The sequence below is a fragment of the Panthera tigris genome, chromosome C2 (assembly GCF_018350195.1).
Source record: "Panthera tigris isolate Pti1 chromosome C2, P.tigris_Pti1_mat1.1, whole genome shotgun sequence".
Classification (NCBI taxonomy): Eukaryota; Metazoa; Chordata; class Mammalia; order Carnivora; family Felidae; genus Panthera; species Panthera tigris.
Window position 1 is genome coordinate 105,229,868 of NC_056668.1, and position 15,924 is coordinate 105,245,791.

General features: G+C 38.7%; 1 protein-coding gene across 1 annotated transcript in view; it reads left to right on the forward strand.

Annotated features, from left to right (window-relative positions):
• The window catches only part of RARRES1 (retinoic acid receptor responder 1), a 69,233-nt gene extending 53,533 nt beyond the window's left edge, over window positions 1–15,700 (forward strand). Inside the window, exons 6-7 of the mRNA XM_042998353.1 lie at window positions 14,279–14,341; window positions 14,902–15,700. Of these exons, the coding sequence (XP_042854287.1) occupies window positions 14,279–14,341; window positions 14,902–15,051 (213 nt within the window). The 3' untranslated portion in view covers window positions 15,052–15,700. The remainder of the gene's footprint in view (window positions 1–14,278; window positions 14,342–14,901) is intronic.
• The last annotated feature ends 224 nt before the right edge of the window (window positions 15,701–15,924 follow it).

Below are 15,924 nucleotides of genomic sequence, written 5' to 3' on the forward strand. Positions count from 1 at the left end.
TTCTTTTTGTAGATTAACTGACCATATAAGTGTGGGTTTATTTCTGGGCATTTTATCATGTTCCATTGATGTATGTGTCTATATTTGTGCTAATACCATACTGTTCTGAATATTGTGCTGTGTAGCATATCTTGAAATCTGGAATTGAGATATTTAAATCTTTGTTCTTTTTCAAGATTGCTTTGGCTATTTGGGGTACTTTGTGGTTTCAAATAAAATTTAAGGTTATTCTAGTTCTGTGAAAAATACTGTTGGTATTTTGATAGGGATTGCATTGAATTTGTAGATTGCTTTGGGTATTAGGGACATTTTAATGATACTCATGCTTCCAATTCATGAAGATATATATCTTTCCATTTGTTACATCTTCAATTTCTTTCATCAATGTCTTGTAGATTTCAGAGTATATCTGAAATCTTGTTTAAATCAATTCCTTATTTAAATCAATTCCTATGTACTTTATTCTTTTGGTGCAATCATCAGTGGAATTATTTTCTTAATTTTGCTTTCTACTAATTCCTTATTAGTGTAGACAAATGCAACAGATTTCTATATATTAATTTTGTATCCTACAAATTTACTTAAGTTATTTCTAAGTTCTAATAGTTTTTTGGTGGAGTCTGTAAGGTCTTTTTTATAGAGTATCAGGTTATCTTAAAATATCAAAAGTTTTACTTCTTCCTTACCAAGCTGGATGCTTTCTATTTCTTTTTCTTGCCTGATTGCTGCAGCTAGGACTTCATGTGACTTTATGCTGAATAAAAGTGGTGAGACTGCACATCCTTCTCTTCTTCCTGATCTATTGAGTATGATGTTAGCTGTGGGTTTTTCACATGTGACCTTTATTATGTTGAGGTATGTTCTCTCTAAGCCTACTTTGTTGAGGTTTTTTATCATGACCAGATGTTGAATTTGCCAGATATCTTCTCTGCATCTGTTGGAGTGATAATATATGGTTTTTATCCTTCCTCTTGTTAACGAGTTAACATTGATTTAAAAATACTGAACCACTCTTGCATCTCTGGAATAGATCCCACTTGATTGTGATAAATGATCCTTTTTTTAAAAATTTTATTTGTTTAATTTACATCCAAGTTCATTAGCATATGGTGCAACAATGATTTCAGGAGTAGATTCCTTAATGCTCCTTACCCATTTAGCCAATCCCCCTCCCACCACCCCTCTAGTAACCTTCTGTTCTCCATATTTAAGAGTCTCTAATGTTTTGTCCCCCTCCCTGTTTTTATATTATTTTTGCTTCCCTTCCCTTATGTTCATCTGTTTTGTCTCTTACAGTCCTCATATGAGTGAAGTCATATGATATTTGTCTTTCTCTAATTTTGCTTAGCATAATAACCTCCAGTTCCATCCATGTAGTTGCAAATGGAAAGATTTCATTCTTTTTGATTGCTGAGTAATATTCCATTGTATATATACACCACATTTTCTTTATCCGTTCATCTATCAATCGACATTTGGGCTCTTTCTGTACTCTGATAGAGCTGCTATAAACATGTGCCCCATTCAAAACAGCACACCAGTATCCTTTAGATAAATACCTAGTAGTATGATTGTTGGGTCATAGAGTAGTTCTATTTTTATTTTTTTGAGAACCTCCATACTGCTTTCCAGAGTGGCTGCACCAATTTGCATTCCCACCAGCAGCGCAAAAGAGATCCTCTCTCTCTGCATCCTCACCAACATCTGTTGTTTCCTGAGTTAATGTTGCCATTCTGCCTGGTGTGAGGTGGTATCTCATTGTCGTTTTGATTTGTATTTCCCTGATGATGATTAATGTTGAGGATTTTTTTCATGTGTCTGTTGGCCATCTGGATGTCTTCTTTGGAGAATTGTCTGCTCACATCTTTTGCACTTTTCTTCACTGGATAATTTGGTTTTTTGTGTGTTGAGTTTGTCAAGTTCTTTATAGATTTTGGATACTAACCCTTTGTTTGCAAATGTCTTCTCCCATTCTGTCAGTTGCTAACTTTTAGTTTTGCTGATTGTTTCCCTCTCTGGGCAGAAGCTTTTTATTTTGATGAGATCTCAATAGTTAATTTTTACTTTTGTTTCCCTTGCCTCTGGAGACATGTTGATTAAGAAGTTGCTGTGGCTGAGGTCAAAGGTTTTTGCCTGATTTCTCCTAGAGGATTTTCATGGCTTCCTGTCTTACATTTAGGTCTTTCATCCATTTTGAGTTTATTTTTGTGTATGGTGTTAAGAAAGTGGTCCAGTTTTCCCAGCATCACTTGCTGAAGAGACTGTCTTTATTCCATTGGATATTGTTTACTGCTTTGTCAAAGATTAGTTAGCCATATGTTTGTGGGTCCATTTCTGGGTTCTCTATTCTGTTCCATTGATCTGAGTGTCTGTTTTTGTGCCAGTATCTTATGTCTTCATGATTACAGCTTTGTAATATGTCTTCAAGTCTGGGAGTGTGATGCCTCCAGGTTTGGTTTTCTTTTTCAAGATTGCTTTGGCTATTCGTGGTCTTTTCTGGTTCCACACAAATTTTAGGATTGGGGCACCTGGTGGCTCAGTTGGTTAAGTGTCCGACTTTGGCTCAGGTCATGATCTCACAGTTCATGAGTTCAAGCCCTGCATCGGGCTCTGTGCTGACAGCTTAGAACCTGGAGCCTGCTTTGAATTCTGTGTCTCCCTCTTTCTCTCTCTGCTCCTACCCCACTCATGCTCTGTCTCTCTTTCTCCTTCAAAAATAAATAAAAACATTAATTTTTTTAATTTAGGATTGTTTGTTCTAGCTCTGTGAAGAATGCTGGTGTTATTTTGATAGGGATTGCATTGAATATGTAGATTACTTTGGGTAGTATCTACATTTTAACAGTGTTTGTTCTTCCAATCCAGGAACATGGAATATTTTTCCATTTTTTTGTGTTTTCTTCAGTTTCTTTCATAAGCTTTCTATAGTTTTCAGTATACAGATTTTTCACCTCTCTGGGTAGATTTATTCCTAGGTATTTTATGGTTTTTGGTGCAGTTGTAAATGGAATCGATTCCTTGATTTCTCTTTCTGTTGCTTCATTATTAGTGTATAGAAATGCAACAGATTTCTGTGCATTGATTTTATATCTTGCAACTTTACTGAATTCATGGATCAGTTCTAACAGTTTTTGGAGGAATCTTTTGGATTTTCCATGTAGAGTATCATGTCATTTGCAAAGAGTGAAAGTTTGACCTCCTTCAGGCTGATTTGGATGCCTTTTATTCCTTTGTGTTGTCTGATTGCTGAGGCTAGGACTTCCAACACTATGTTGAATAACAGTTGTAAGAGTGGACACCCCTGTTGTGCTCCTGACCTTAGGGGGAAAGCTCTCAGTTTTTCCCCACTGAGGATGATATTAGCAGTGGATCTTTCATATGTGGCTTGAATGATCTCAAGGTATGACCCTTCTATCCCTACTTTCTTGAGGGTTTTTATCAAGAAAAGATGCTGTATTTTGTCAAATGCTTTCTCTGCATCTATTGAGAGGATCATGTGGTTCTTGTCCTTTCTTTTATTGATGTGATGTATCACATTGATTGTTTTGAGGAAATTGAACCATCCCTGCATCCCAGGTATAAATCCCACTTGGTCATGGTAAACAATTCTTTTAATGTATTGTTGGATTGGTTGACTAGTATCTTGTTGAGGATTTTTTGCATCCATGTGGATCAGGGAAATTGGTCTATAGTTCTCCTTTCTAGTGAGGTCTTTGGTTTCGGAATCAAGGTAATGCTGGCTTCATAGAAAGAGTTTGGAAGTTTTCCTTCCATGTCTATATTTTGGAACAGCTTCAAGAGAATAGGTATTAACTCTTCTTTAAATGTTTGATAGAATTATGCTGTAAAGCCATCCAGCCCTGGACTCGTTTTTTGGGAGATTTTTGATTACTAATTCAATTTCTTTACTGGTTATGTGTCTGTTCAAATTTTCTGTTTCTTCCTATTTCAGTTTTGGTAGTGTATATGTTTCTAGGAATTTGTCCATTTCTTCCAGATTGCCCATTTTATTGGCCTGTAATTGCTCACAATATTCTTATTATTGTTTGTATTTCTGCGGTGTTGGTTGTGATCTCTACTCTTTCATTCTTGATTTTATTTGTTTGGGTCCTTTTCTTTTTCTTTTTGATCAAACTGGCTAGGGGTTTACCAATTTTGTTAATTCTTTCAAAGAACCAGCTCCTAGTTTCACTGATGTGTTCTACTGTTTTTTGTTTTTTGTTTTTTTTGGTTTCAATAGCAGTGATTTCTGCTCTAATCTTTATTATTTCCTGTCTTCTGCTGGTTTGGGGTTTTATTTGCTATTCTTTTTCCAGCTCTTTGAGGTGTAAGGTTCGGTTGTGTATCTGAGACCTTCCTTCTTTAGGAAGGCCTGGATTGCTATATACTTCTCTTATGACTGCCTTTGCTGCGTGCCAGAGGTTTTGGGCTGTGGTGTTATCATTTTCATTGGCTTCCATGTACTTTTTAATTTCCTCTTTAATTTCTTGGTTAGCCCATTCATTCTTTAGTAGGATGTTCTTTAGTCTCGAAGTATTTATCTTTCCAAATTTTTTCTTGTGGTTGATTTCAAGTTTCATAGCGTTGTGGTCTGAAAATATGCATGGTATATATAATCTTGATCTTTTTGTACTTGTTGAAGGCTGATTTGTGTCCCAGTATGTGATCTATTCTGGAGAACGTTCCATGTGCACTGGAGAAAAATGTGTATTCCGATGCTTTAGGATGAAATGTTTTGAATGTATCTGTTAAGTCCATCTGGTCCAGTATGTCATTCAAATCCATTGTTTCCTTGCTGATTTTCTGTTTAGATGATCTGTCCATTGCTGTAAGTGGGGTGTTGAAGTCCCTTACTATTATGGTATTATTATCAATGAGTTTCTTTATGTTTGTGATTAATTGATTTATATATTTGGGTGCCTCCATGTTTGGAGCATACATGTTTCCAACTGTTAGGTCTTTTTGGTGAATAGACCCCTTAATTATGATATAATGACATTCTTTATCCCTTGTTAGTGTCTTTATATTAAAATCTGGATCATCTGATATTAAGGATGGCTACTCCAGCTTTCTTTTGGCGACCATTAGCATGATAGATGGTTCTCCATCCCCTTACTTTCAATCTGAAGGTATCTTCAGGTCTAAAGTAGGTCTCTTGTAAACAGCATATAGGTGGGTCTTGTTTTCTTATCCATTCTGTTACCCTATGTCTTTTGATTGGAGCATTTAGTCCATTGATGTTTAGAGTAAGTACTGAAAGATATGAATTTATTGCCATTATGTTGCTTGTAGAGTTGGAGTTTATGGTGTATCCTCTGGTCCTTTCCAGTCTTTGTTGCTTTTGGTCTTTTTTTTTTTTTTTTCCATCTTTTCTCCTCTCAGAGAGTCCCCCTTAAAATTTCTTGCAGTGCTGGTTTAGTGGTCACAAACTCCTTTAATTTTTGTTTGTCTGGGAAGCTCTTTATCTCTCCTTCTGTTTTGACTGACAGCCTTGCTGGATAAGAATTCTTGGCAGCATATTTTTCCAATTCAGCATATTGAATATATCCTGTCACTCCTTTCTGGCCTGCCAAGTTTCTGTGGATAAGTCTGCTGCGAACCTGATCTGTCTTCCCTTGTAGGTTAAGGACTGTTTTTCCCTTGCTGCTTTCATGATTCTTTCCTTGCCTGAGTATTTTGTGAATTTGACTATGATATGCCTTGTTGATGGTTGATTTTTGTTAAATCTAATGGGATTCCTCTGTGCTTTCTGGATTTTGATGTCTGTGTCTCCCCAGGTTAGGAACATTTTCTGCTATGATTTGCTCACATAAATATTTTCTACCCCTTTTTCTCTCTCTTCATCTTCTGGGACCCCTATGATTCTGATGTTATTCCTTTTTAATGAGTCACTGAGTTCTCTAATTTTTATTTCATGCTCTTTTGCCTTAGTCTCCTTCTTTCTTTCTGCTTCATTATTCTCCATAAGTTTGTCCTCTGTATTGCTGATACACTGCTCTGCCTCATCCATCCTTGCCGCTGTGGCATCCATTAGAGATTGCGGCTCAGTTATAGCATTTTTTATTTCATCCTGACTAGCTTTTATGTCTTTTATCTCCACAAAAATGGATTCTAATCTATTTTCAACCCCAGCTAGTATTCTTTTTATCATGAGTCTACATTCTGGTTCAGACATCTTGCTTGTATCTGTGTTAAGTCCCTGGGTGTCATTTCTTCCTGTTCTTTCTTATGGATGAATTCCTTTGTTTCATCATTTTGGAGGAAGAAAAGGAATTAATAAAGTAAAAAAAATTAAAAATTAAAAACAACAGAAAGAAATCAAATGAAGGATGCTAGATCCTAGGTGTGTTTTGGTCTGGTTGTTGAAAGAAGCTTGATAGATTAGAGATAAAGGGAAAGATGAGAAAAGAAAAGAAAAAAGGAAAACATTTGAAAAATTTTAAAAATGACTACAATAAAATATAATAAAATGAAATGATGAAAGCAAAGTAGAATTTAAAAATTTACAAAAGTAAAACATATAGTAGAAAAAAATTAAAGAAAAATCTTTTTAATAAAAATGGAAAATAAAAATATATATTTTTTTCTTTCTGTATTCAAGAATAAGAAAAAATGTTGAATAAAAGGACCAGCAAACAATGAAATACAATTGAAATTACAGCAGGTTTCCCGTAGAAGTCAAGCTATGAAGCACTTTATAGCCCATAAACTAAGCAGGCAGAGAGACTTGTGTTTGTCAAGAGTGCTGTTGGCCAAGTTGGGGTTTAGTGTAATGACTCCATTATCCACTAGATGGCACTGCTCAGCTTACTGGGGTGGATTGCTGCGGCAGTGTAGGCGTGTATGCGCATGTGCGGGAGGAGTGAAAATGGCGTCACCCAGCTACCCAGCCTCTAGTATTGGAACTCTGTGCTCTCCACAACTGGCAATCGGGCATCCCTCCTTTGTCTCCAGCTTCCGTCCACTCCCCACTTCTATACTGTCTGTGACCAAGCAGTCAGCCTGCCACACAGCACCTCTCTCCTGAGTTTTATCTCAAATGGGCTGTTTCCCAAACCCTCACTTCCAAGGGACTGCGGCTTTGACCCACTCAGACCTTTGGGGGACGGTCTCACTGAGCAATGGCCAGGTGCTGGCCCACCCCCAGGAACACTGACGAGACTGCACTGCTGCCAATGCCCAGAGACTGCGGCTGGGTGCCAGTCTGCCCCAGAAAAAGTTAGTGTGGTCTTGTAGCAGCAGCGTTTCAGGGTTTATGGAAAATCACAACACATGTCTGGCACCAGGCTTTCCCGTTAACATCCTTCTTCTAGCACCAATGAATATGGTGGTTCTCTGGGGTCCGCTGGGACCTTTGCCTCTGGGGTAGCCACACAGCCTTTACCAAATGTCCTCCCAGCAGGGGAACTGCCTCTCCCCTGTGTGGCCCGAAGACCCCTTGGACCTCACTCTCTGGTGGGAAGGGCGAATCCCCAGGAGCAGAGCACCACCGGGTATCAAGCTGTGGAGTTTCAGACTCTGTGCTCCCCCTGTTTGTAGAGTCTTAATGGAATTTAGACCCTCTCCTTTCTTTTTTTTGTTCAGTCCCTGCAGCTATTTCCACTTTTCCACTTTCTGTCCAGCTGCTTTTGGGTGTGTGTGGGCAGAGCTTTTCCCATACTCTCCCCATCTCCGTCCTCTCTCCACAAGCAAAAACAGCTCCCTGCCCTCCGTGGCTTCTCTCTCCCCTAGTTCACCTCTCCATGCTGTGTACCTGCCAAGTTCTGTGGTTCAGGTTGGGCAGATTGTTGTGTTAATCCTCAAATCAGTTTTCTAGGTGTGCAAGATGGTTAGTGTTGATCGGGCTGCATTTCAGGGACAACAGACATAAAAAAAAACTTCCATGCTGTTCCTTCATCTTGGCCCCTCCCCCTGAATGATCCTTGTAATGTATTGTTGAATTCAGTTTGCTGATATTTTGTTATTTTTCTATCTATATTCATCAGGAATATTGACCTATAGTTTTCTTTTCTTGTAGTGTCTGGTTTTGGCATCAGGATAATTCTAGACTCAGATTAACTTGCCAGTTGTCCCTCCCCTTCTATTTTTTATAATAGTTTGAGGAGAATTCGTATTAATTCTTCTTCAAGTGTTTGGTAGAATTCACCTATGAAGGCTTCTGGTCCTGGACTTTTGCTTGTGGGGTGATTTTTTTTTTTTTTTTTAACTGATTCAATTTTGTTACTAGTTATCAGTCTGTTCTGACTTCTATTTCTTCCTGATTCAGTTTTGGAAGATTGTATTTTTCTAGGAATTTACACATTTTTTTAGGTTGTTCAATTTGTTGGCATTTAATTTTTCTTAGTATTTTTTTTATAAACTTTTGTATTTATGTGGTGTCACTTATTCTTTCATTTCTAATTTATTTGAGTCTTCTCTACTTGTTAATGAGCTTGGCTAAAGGTTTATGAATTTTGTTTATCTTTCCAAAGAACCAGGTCTTGGCCTCATTGATCTTTTCTATTTTTTTTTTTTCTTATTTCCGTCTAGTCTTTATTTCCTTCTAATGACTTTGAGCTTTGTTCTGTGTACACAGAATATTACATCCAAAAACATAATTTGGATGTACACAAATCGTTTTCTAGTATAGACCACATTTTAGGCCACAAAACAAATCTCAACAATTTAAATCCATCTGGTCTAATATGTTGATCAAAACCTGTTTCCTTATTGATTTCTGTCTGGATGATACATTTAGTGACGTAAGTGGGGTGTGAAAGTTCCCTACTATTATTGTGTTTTCCCTTTATGTCTGCTAATATTTGCTTCATGTATTTACATGCTCCTATATTCGTTGCATAGATGTTTACTAATGTTATATGCTCTTGTGGAATTGATTATGTAATGTCCTTCTTTGTCTCTTGCTACAGTCTTCGTTTTAAAGTCTATTTTGTCTAAGTATTGCTACCCTGGTTTTTTTGTTGCTTCCATTTGCATTTAATATTATTTTTCATCTCTTCACTTTCAGTCTGCTTGTGTGTTTAGGTCTGAAGTGAGTCTCTTGTACGTGGAGTATAGATGGGTCTTGCTTTTTTATCCACTTAGTCACTCTCTATCTTTTGACTGGAGCCTTTAGAACATTTATATTTAAAGTAATTATTGATAGACATGTACTTATTGCTATTTTGTTTATTGTTTTCTGGTCATTTTTGTAGTTCTCTATGTTCCTGCTCTTGCTCTCTTCCCCTGTGGTTTAATGGTTTTCTTTAGTATTATGCTTGAATTGCTTTCTCTTTCATTCTGTGTATCTATTACAAGTTTCTGATTTGTGGTTACCGTGGTATTAATGTATATTATATATATATATATTTATATATATATATATATAAACACATACATATATATGTATAATATATATATTATACATACATTATATATAGCTGTATTAAGTTGATGGTCACTTAAGTTTCTGTGATTTTTGTCTTATAGTTAGGATATATTCCTCTATCTCCTCATTTTGTCTAAGTCTTTTGGGGCTTGAACGTAGTGGCCTTGTATAGAAGCAGTCCTGTGATATCCTGTAGCACAATCCCCCCAACCCATCTTCAGAATCACATGCTCCAGGGATGTCCTCCTGTGTGGGCTGTGTGCACACCTGTTTTTTGCCAAGATGTGATTGCTGTAGGCATGCCAGTGATCCGGGCTGGCCCTCAGCCCAGCTGGTGCAGTGACCTGTTTTGCCTATTGCGGGCACACTGGGCAAGGTTTGTTCTTCACGCTGTTGAGAGTCCTGTCTATAGTGGCTGTGGGATCACTAGTGGGCAGGGCTGGCCCTCAGCATGGCTGTATGCAATTAGCCATTGCACAAGCTATAGGCACTCAAAGTGCGAGGGGGCTTTCTCCCTGCACAGATGAGAGGCCCAGCCCCAGGAAGTGTGGGTATGCTGGTTTGTAGGGTTATCTCTGCCTCCCCTCCCCAGGGTAGGAATCACTTTGAGGGGGCACTGGTCCTCACCAGCATTGCCTGCTGGGTGGGTCTACAAAGGAACTCCAGGTTGGGCACATGGTCCTGGCGAAGTAGATGGAAAGGATCAGAACTGGCTCCCACAAGCATCTGATTGTCTAGGCTGAGGAGGACAAGAAAATGACACCCACCACTTTTGTTCCTGGAGAAATCTTCTGTAGATCCCTTTCCCTTTGGCCCATGTCCTAAAATCAGTCACTAAATTCCCTTCACATATATGCCAGGTGCTTTGCAAAGTGCTCCTTTTGTGCTATGTCTTGGCCTTATTATTTAGCATCTTGGCTCTTGAAGGGCAGAAACTTTATTTCCTGTGGCCCCTCCATCTTTCCCAGAGTTAAGCCCCACTTATTTCATAGGTAAATGTTATGGAGACTCTTTCCAGGGTGGATGCCCAGGGCCAGGGGTGCCTGGTGTGGGGTCTGATCCTTTCACTCTTCTGTGCTTGTGATATCCCTGTCATTTGTGCTTAGTCATGTCAGGTCTGCTTCCCAACTGTGTCTCCACCTCTGCTCGTCTTTTTTTTTTTGTTTATTTTTAAACATTTTTTAATAAATGTTTATTTATTCATCTTTGAGAAAGCACAAGCAGGGGAGGGGTCAAGAGAGAGGGAAACACAGAATCCGAAGCAGGCTCCAGGCTCTGCACTGACAGCAGCAAGCTCCACGTGGGGCTCGAAATCACGAACTGTGAGTTCATGACCTGAGCCAAAATCAGATGCTTAACCGACTGAGCCTCCCAGGCGCCCCTCTGCTGGCCTTTTTGTTGTGGCCTCCTCTCTACAACCAGCTGTGGAAGCTCTATTCTGCAGGCTTCAGGTTGTTTTCAGAGTGAGCTGTAACACATGTGGTTGTTGCTTGGGTGTGTCCATGACATTAGGGAGCTTAGGGTCCTCCCACTCTGGCATCTTCCCTGCTCGTTAGGATCTTTTAATGTCAGTGCTTTCTTTTCATTTGCCATTGTACATAACACACTACCAAACTAACAACCACCGGGACACAGTATGGCCAGATACAGCAGCTCCATTTCTGTCTTGTAGCTGGCCTTTGATGTCTATCATGTGTCCATTAATATCACTCACCCAAATTGGGACCGACGTAATTGTAGAGTTAAGAAAACAAAAATGCAGGGGGCGCCTGGGTGGCTCAGTCGGTTGGGCGTCTGTCTTCAGCTCAGGTCACGATCTCACAGTTTGTGAGTTCGAGCCCCACGTCGGGCTCTGTGCTGACAGTTTAGAGCCTGGAGCCTGTTTCAGATTCTGTGTCTCCCTCTCTCTCTGCTCCTCCGCTGCTCATGCTCTGTCTCTCCTTCAAAAATAAAAACATTAAAAAAAAATTTTTTTAAATGCAGAGGGAGAACCATCACTTAGGAAATTTATTTATTTATTTATTTATTTTTTACCCTGTGGGATTTTGGTTTTAGACAACTAATAATTGAGTAATGTTACTGGCTTGCTGTGCCACCCAAGGCAGATGACTTCAACTCTTAGGACCTATTAAGTGAGGATTAACAAATTTACTGAAGTCTTTGAAATTAACAAAAATCGAAATCACTGAATCACTTGGTAAATTTGATTTCAAAGTTGATACACATTTAGATATGTCATTTGCAAATATCTTTTCGCATTCCGTCGGTTATCTTTTAGTTTTATTGATTGTTTCCTTTGCTGTGCAGAAGCCCTTTATCCTGATGAGGTCCCAATAGTTCATTTTTGCTTTTAATTCCCTTGCCTTTGGAGGTGTGTTGAGGAAGAAATTGCTATGGGTGAGGTCAAAGAGGTTGTTGCCTGCTTTCTCCTCTAGAGTTTTGATGGTTTCCTGTCTCATAGGTCTTTCATCCATTTTGAGGTTGGTATGGTGTAAGAAAGTGGTCTAGTTTCATTCTTCATGTTGCTGTCCAGTTCTCCCAGCACCATGTGCTGAAGACACTTTCTTTTTTCCACTGGATACTCTTTCCTGTTTTGTCAGTTTCCCTAAAGAAAAGTATGCACGTATCCACATAGATGTTTGGATTTTGCTATTTGGTAGCCACTAAGGATTCTCATGATCTCTCAGGAAAAGAAGCAATGCACAAAAGAAGCAATGCAGCAACAAGCAAAACAAGAAACAGTGTTTAAAAAGTCACTGAGATCAGATCTATATACTGTTCTAGCAGACAAGCTACAGGAAGGTGGTGGGGCTGATAAAGCCAAGACAACACAGAGGCAGGAAGTGACTGCAGGTGCCCTGTGGCTTAGCAAAGTATAGAGATTATAGTTTTTCAAAAGCTTTTTAAAGGGTGGGAATTATTACCTTTACACTCAGGGTTAAAGTCTCCTTTTAATGCAACAGTGTAAGGAAGTGCAGGCTTACAAACTCACAGTTCCAAATGAACAAGGCCTGAAAGAAGAGGGGGTAATGACTAAAATACAGATACGAAGTAAGACCCATCTGACTGGCACAGTTACTACTTTGGAAATGAAGAGCCGGTGTTATTCCTAATGCCATAAGGACCGTGCCAAGGGCAAGGGAGGTATTTGGTGGCTAGGAAAACAAAACAAAACAGATGAGGACTTTCCCTACACGCTTAACCTTTAAGTATGAATTGAGAAAAGGAAAAGTGGGCATTGTTCTAACTCTTATCTGTCCATACACTATCCACCGTCCAATCACTATCAGCACCCCAAACTATTCCGCGCACTAGCAGTCAGCCCAAGGCCTTCCCCTACCTAGAGGCCCCCTCTAGCCAAGGGTGCATTATAGAAACCTTGTTATCTACCTTATTTATTCGACTAAGAAGTCTACTTTGGATAGCATATACTAATAATATAAGCCTACTGACTCAACTAAAACCACACTGGTTGTGGTGGAGATCACGAGTAAGGAAGAGGGAACAAACAAAACACTTCCAGTCGGCCTCTAGGAAGAAGAAAGTGCTGAATTACTGGAAAATGTGACAGGAAATCATCAATTTGGATTATAAGGCTTTGGCATTTGTGATAATTTGAATAGAAGCCAAGGAGATTATATCTGAATAACATTAAAAATAACTACTCGGCAGAGCTTGACTTGGTGGGGGCAGCCCAATCCGGGAATACTTTGCCAGGCTGGGATGTGCAGTGTCCCGTTCTCTGGTTTTTTTAATAAGCCCTGCTTTTGGGCTTGAGGTAAGAGTGCTTCCTCCTGGAGGAGGCAGAATCTATAAAACCAAAACTGTAAAGGTTTAATAATGTTATTGAGGAAGGTCTTAATTAAATGGTACAGGGTTTAAAAGCATTATAATAATCCAAGCTTTTATATTAAAAAATATGTAACACTGTGTATTTAGCAATAGAGTTTATAAAATTAAGTTGGAAACTCATCGTTTCAGGATTTGCCTAAACTCTAGACACCGCTAGAATTTTCTTCAGGATTACTATTTTCCAAAACAGAATAAAAAGGTATTGGCTTGAGAAAATACTTCAAGTTTATAAGTAAAACCAATTTTTAAACTATACAAATACCTGGTAAATAGTCTGCCTGCCTACCTATAAATATCCAGCATACAGGTTTTAGAAGCAGTGCTTAAGGAATGTGGGTTGCTGGAGGGGAAAAGGGGGTGGGGTGGGATGAATGGGTGATGGGCATTCAGAAGGGGACCTGTTGGGATGAGCACTGGGTGTTTTATGTATGTGATGAGTCACTCAACTCTACTCCTGAAACCATTATTACACTATATGTTAACTAACCTGAATTTAAATTAAAAGGAAAATTATAAATCAGGGTTCAAATCCCCATTTTTCACTTACCAGCTGTAACCTCAAGTTACTTCCCCTGTAAAGCCAGGCTCGCAGTACATATTCTTACAAGACAGAGAATTACATGACGAATGTGTAAAGTTTTTAGCACAGAACTTGGTCCATGGTGGCATTTTAGAATGCCACCTGCCCTGCCCCTTGTCCAGGTGTCTGGCATATTGGTGTTGACCTACAAATGCAGGTGCATCTACAGCATTTAGACTCCAAAGGCTGTCCAAAGATTCTCCCTACTCCCACAGGACTTAGCCATACATATTAGAACAAGTGATAGTAAGATAGTCAACTAGATTTGCATCTAACTTGGTGACAAAACAGTAAGGAACCCTGGCTTTCATATTTGCCTGCAGGCTACTACTAAAGGAGCTGAGGCTAGGATTGAAGAGGCAGCAGGAGATTCAAGGCACTCGTCCAAACAAGAATTTATAATGATAGAAGCCCTCCAAACTCTGAACTAATATAAATCTATCCCGTTTATTACACTAATTCTCTTTTTCTTTCTCTAGAAAACAAATGACGATGCAATTGATTTTGATTATACCGTTCTACTCCATGAATTCTCAACACAGGTAAAACACAGAATTGTATGTAGGTTAGAAGGTAGAGGAGGGAAACAGTAAAGTATCATACAAACTGAGAAGGCACTTGGAGACCAAAAAACAGCAGGCAGCTGCACCCAGTTTACACGGAGTTTTAGTCAGGGTGACTTACTGACGGGAGGATCGGCAGGTGATGACCGAGGCGCTGCGCAGCTGTTCTCTGCAAAGTCTGAACTGTTAGTGCACAGATTTTATAGAGCAAGGGGATGTGCAGAGGTCACTGTGGTGAGGTCAGCGGTCTAATATTTTCACAGACCTCGTGGTACCATCAGGGTTGGGGGCATGGGCACTAGGCAAGCTCTGCTAGTTACCAAAACATTAGGGGAGATAAGACAAGCCTTCCTGCACTTGGGGCAGGGCATATTACCTCCAAGGGGCCTGGAACATGTTCCTGAGGGAGGTCAGTGCACAGACATGAGCAAGACGGAGGGTCAAAGACGGAGTCAGTATTGTCAGCACTCCTCTGATACAGAAATGCTTTTGCCAGAAATTTTTGCAGATCATAGTACTTTAGAACTCTTATTTTCCAGGAGATCATTCCTTGTCGTATTCACTTGGTCTGGTACCCTGGCAAACCACTTAAAGTGAAGTACCACTGTCAAGAGCTACAGACACCAGAAGAAGCCTCTGGAACTGAAGAAGGTTCAGCTGTGGCACCAACAGAGCTCAATAATTTCTGAAAAGAAAAAAGGTCTGCTTATGCCAAATTCTAAACAAAATGACTCTATTAAATAGTGTAAATCATTATTCTGGCAAAATAGGAAAGGTATAAAGTATTCTAATATTTTTTAGAAAGCCTGCAATTATAATACTTAACAATTAAAAGATGCTGGGGTTTTTGTTTTTCGATTGGTTTGGTTTATTTTGTTAATTCTGGGAACACAGGCATACTGAACTCTGCTCAGCGCTAAACAGTTTACTCCACAAGTTTCTCAGGGTTTCAGCCCTAAAATGTAAAAGAACAATCAATTGGTATATACTGTAATTGGATCAGTAAGTATTTAGCAAAACAAAAATTGATGGTCTTACCTTTAAAGCTGTATTTCTCATTACTTTGAACATAGCAAAGCCAACTATTTTCTGTTGCTAAATTCCTTCTACTTAGTATATAAAAAATATAATATAGTTCAATGAAAGCAAATTGCAGGGAAAATAATACCAGTTTAGAACAAACTTTAATTTTTTTTTTTATCATTTCAAGCAAGTATTCTTTTTTTGATATCTACTTTTCTATATAAAATGTGTTCAGTGTGTGTTTATAGAGATTTGTATCCATAAGCAAAATTTGTGCTAAACTGAATTAAATGAACTCTTAATATTGCTTAATTCAAATTTTATAAATAAAGTGTTTCATGGATAAAGTGTCTGCAAATGTATTAAATGGAATGGTGATGTAACTGAAATTCTATCAAATATGTACAATTTTCATCTATAATGACAATTTGCACCCCAGTGTTGGCCTAAATTAATTTATAAAAGTAAATATAATATGTACCGTAATCAAATTCAGTGGAGTACCTCCCAAGGCAGGAAGAAGTGATCCAGGAAACATA